Source organism: Numida meleagris, unplaced genomic scaffold (genome assembly GCF_002078875.1).
Source record: "Numida meleagris isolate 19003 breed g44 Domestic line unplaced genomic scaffold, NumMel1.0 unplaced_Scaffold330, whole genome shotgun sequence".
Classification (NCBI taxonomy): Eukaryota; Metazoa; Chordata; class Aves; order Galliformes; family Numididae; genus Numida; species Numida meleagris.
Window position 1 is genome coordinate 4,941 of NW_018364560.1, and position 2,022 is coordinate 6,962.

At 37.7% G+C, this 2,022-nt stretch overlaps 1 protein-coding gene across 1 annotated transcript in view; it reads left to right on the forward strand.

The window, feature by feature from the left end:
* Positions 1-2,022, forward strand: part of LOC110391248 (E3 SUMO-protein ligase RanBP2-like) — an 8,060-nt gene that overhangs the window by 2,643 nt on the left and 3,395 nt on the right. Inside the window, exons 2-4 of the mRNA XM_021383059.1 lie at positions 67-273; positions 710-799; positions 1,813-2,006. Coding sequence (XP_021238734.1) covers positions 67-273; positions 710-799; positions 1,813-2,006 — 491 coding nt within the window. The remainder of the gene's footprint in view (positions 1-66; positions 274-709; positions 800-1,812; positions 2,007-2,022) is intronic.

Here is a 2,022-nt window from a genome sequence, read left to right on the forward strand (position 1 = left end):
CTATCTAAGAATTAATTCAGCTCAGTAATAAGGGCATTGTGGGTTAATGTTGCTATTGTTCTGAAGTAATTCAATCTTCATGTTTTGTTCAATTTCTGTCCAAAGCTGAGAAGACGACTGTGCCATCAGACGACCCACCATCTGATGATGTTATAATTGTTGATGAGCTAATACCTACCCCAGAGCAGAGAGCTCTTGCTGGCTTTCTCAAGCTGCCTTCAACATTCTTCTGCTATAAGAATAAGCCTGGATACGTACCTGAAGAGGATGAAGGTAAGGAGTGTCCAAGTTGATTATTGTGTTGCTTTTTTTGTGGGGAAAGGGTATAGTACTATTAGAACCAACAGACGCTGATATAGTTTGGACTGATGGGCAATAATACTCCTGCCATCTTCCTTTTGGGCAAGGATTGTGTGTCTCCCTTCCCAAATCTGTTTTGTGCTACTCTTAATAAAATTACCAAGGTGCTTGTTTTCTGAAAACACAAAACCTATGCCAGACATCCAGGCTGAAAAGCTGTCAATAGTGTAATAAAGCACCTGTACGCAAATAGGAATGGGAAGCTTACTTGCTGATGTGTAAGGCTGTTAAAACATATGCAGAAGTTTTCTATGCTTGCTGGGCTTGTAAATCTGAAGGCCTTAACAGACTTAGACTTCTCTGTATTTGGAGCATCACTGAGAACTTCCACTTGTTTCCTATATTTAAGACGAAGACTATGAAGACTATGAAACAGCTGTTAAGAAACTTAATGGAAGACTGTATTCCAGTGATCAAAAAGGGAAATGGAAATTGCAAGGTATGTCTGAAAACACAATGCTTCCAAGATGCCAGCATTTCAGCTTTAGATCTGGAGGACATTCAGGCTCTGACGTTAACTGAGATAGTTAGTTGAGTAGTTATTTAGGTGAGATAGAGTTTTAGAAACACTGATACTGGAGTCCGAAAAGCAGCTACTCAGCAGACAATTTTAGCATCGGTGAGTTGAACTATTAGCATTATGTGCAACCTGAATGAGAAATGTACATTTCAGAGAGCCTCTAAACAAGAGCATCAAAGTGTTTTCCTAGCTGGAGACTTTCTGCCATTCTTTTGAATATGGAAAGCTGAGCTTTGCAAGATGCATGGAAAGACTGGGGGGTGGAAAATCGGCCTACAGCTGTGAATGTTTGCTTCTTCTGCAGATAGTTTTCGTACATCATGAGTTTACCAGTTAATCAATAGCTTGAAACCAAAGTACGTTGTTTTAAAATACAGCTGTATATTTTCTTTAGTCAAAAATACAAGCGCAGAAGACTGAATTTGCTTGCTTACATGCTTATGGCTGTTTTGACTGTACCTCAAACTTTAGTGTTTCGTAACTGAATCTGGATAGATACTTTAACAGATGAGATTTGATTTTGAGGATATGAGTTTCTGCATAGTAGGAAGAGATGGCATATATTCAGCTATCAGAAACAGAAGTAAATGTCAAAGGAAGCTAGTAGTAGAGACAACTGTGAGACTGTTCATCATTGCATGGAAGTTCTCTGATAGCAATAGAAAACCAAGCCTTACAAATTTGCAGTTCCTGTGCCACTCTTTTAAATAATGGTGGTATTTGAAAAGTTCTAGCCTTACTTTAAGATGTTATTGGTATCACTAGGTTAATTTACAATGTAAATTATATATTTATAATGTAAATTACAAATATATATGTAAATATGTAAATTTATAATCTAAATTACAATGTAAATTAAATTTATAATTTAAAATTATCTCCATATTAAGCTGCCTCATCATCTGTTTTCCACTAATCATTGTTCTCTGCAGTAGGCATCACAGGCAAGACTGCACTGGAAAGTGAACATGCTATTACTACTTTGGAAAATCAACCAACCCCTGGGGAGAAGGCTACAGGACAAACTCTCCAGGTTCCTTCTACATCTGCCTCGGGCATTAACAGTAATGCTGAAGATGGGAGGCCGGAAGACACTCAGACGGAAGTTAAAATTCAAAACATGAAAGTAGGAACAAAGTCTT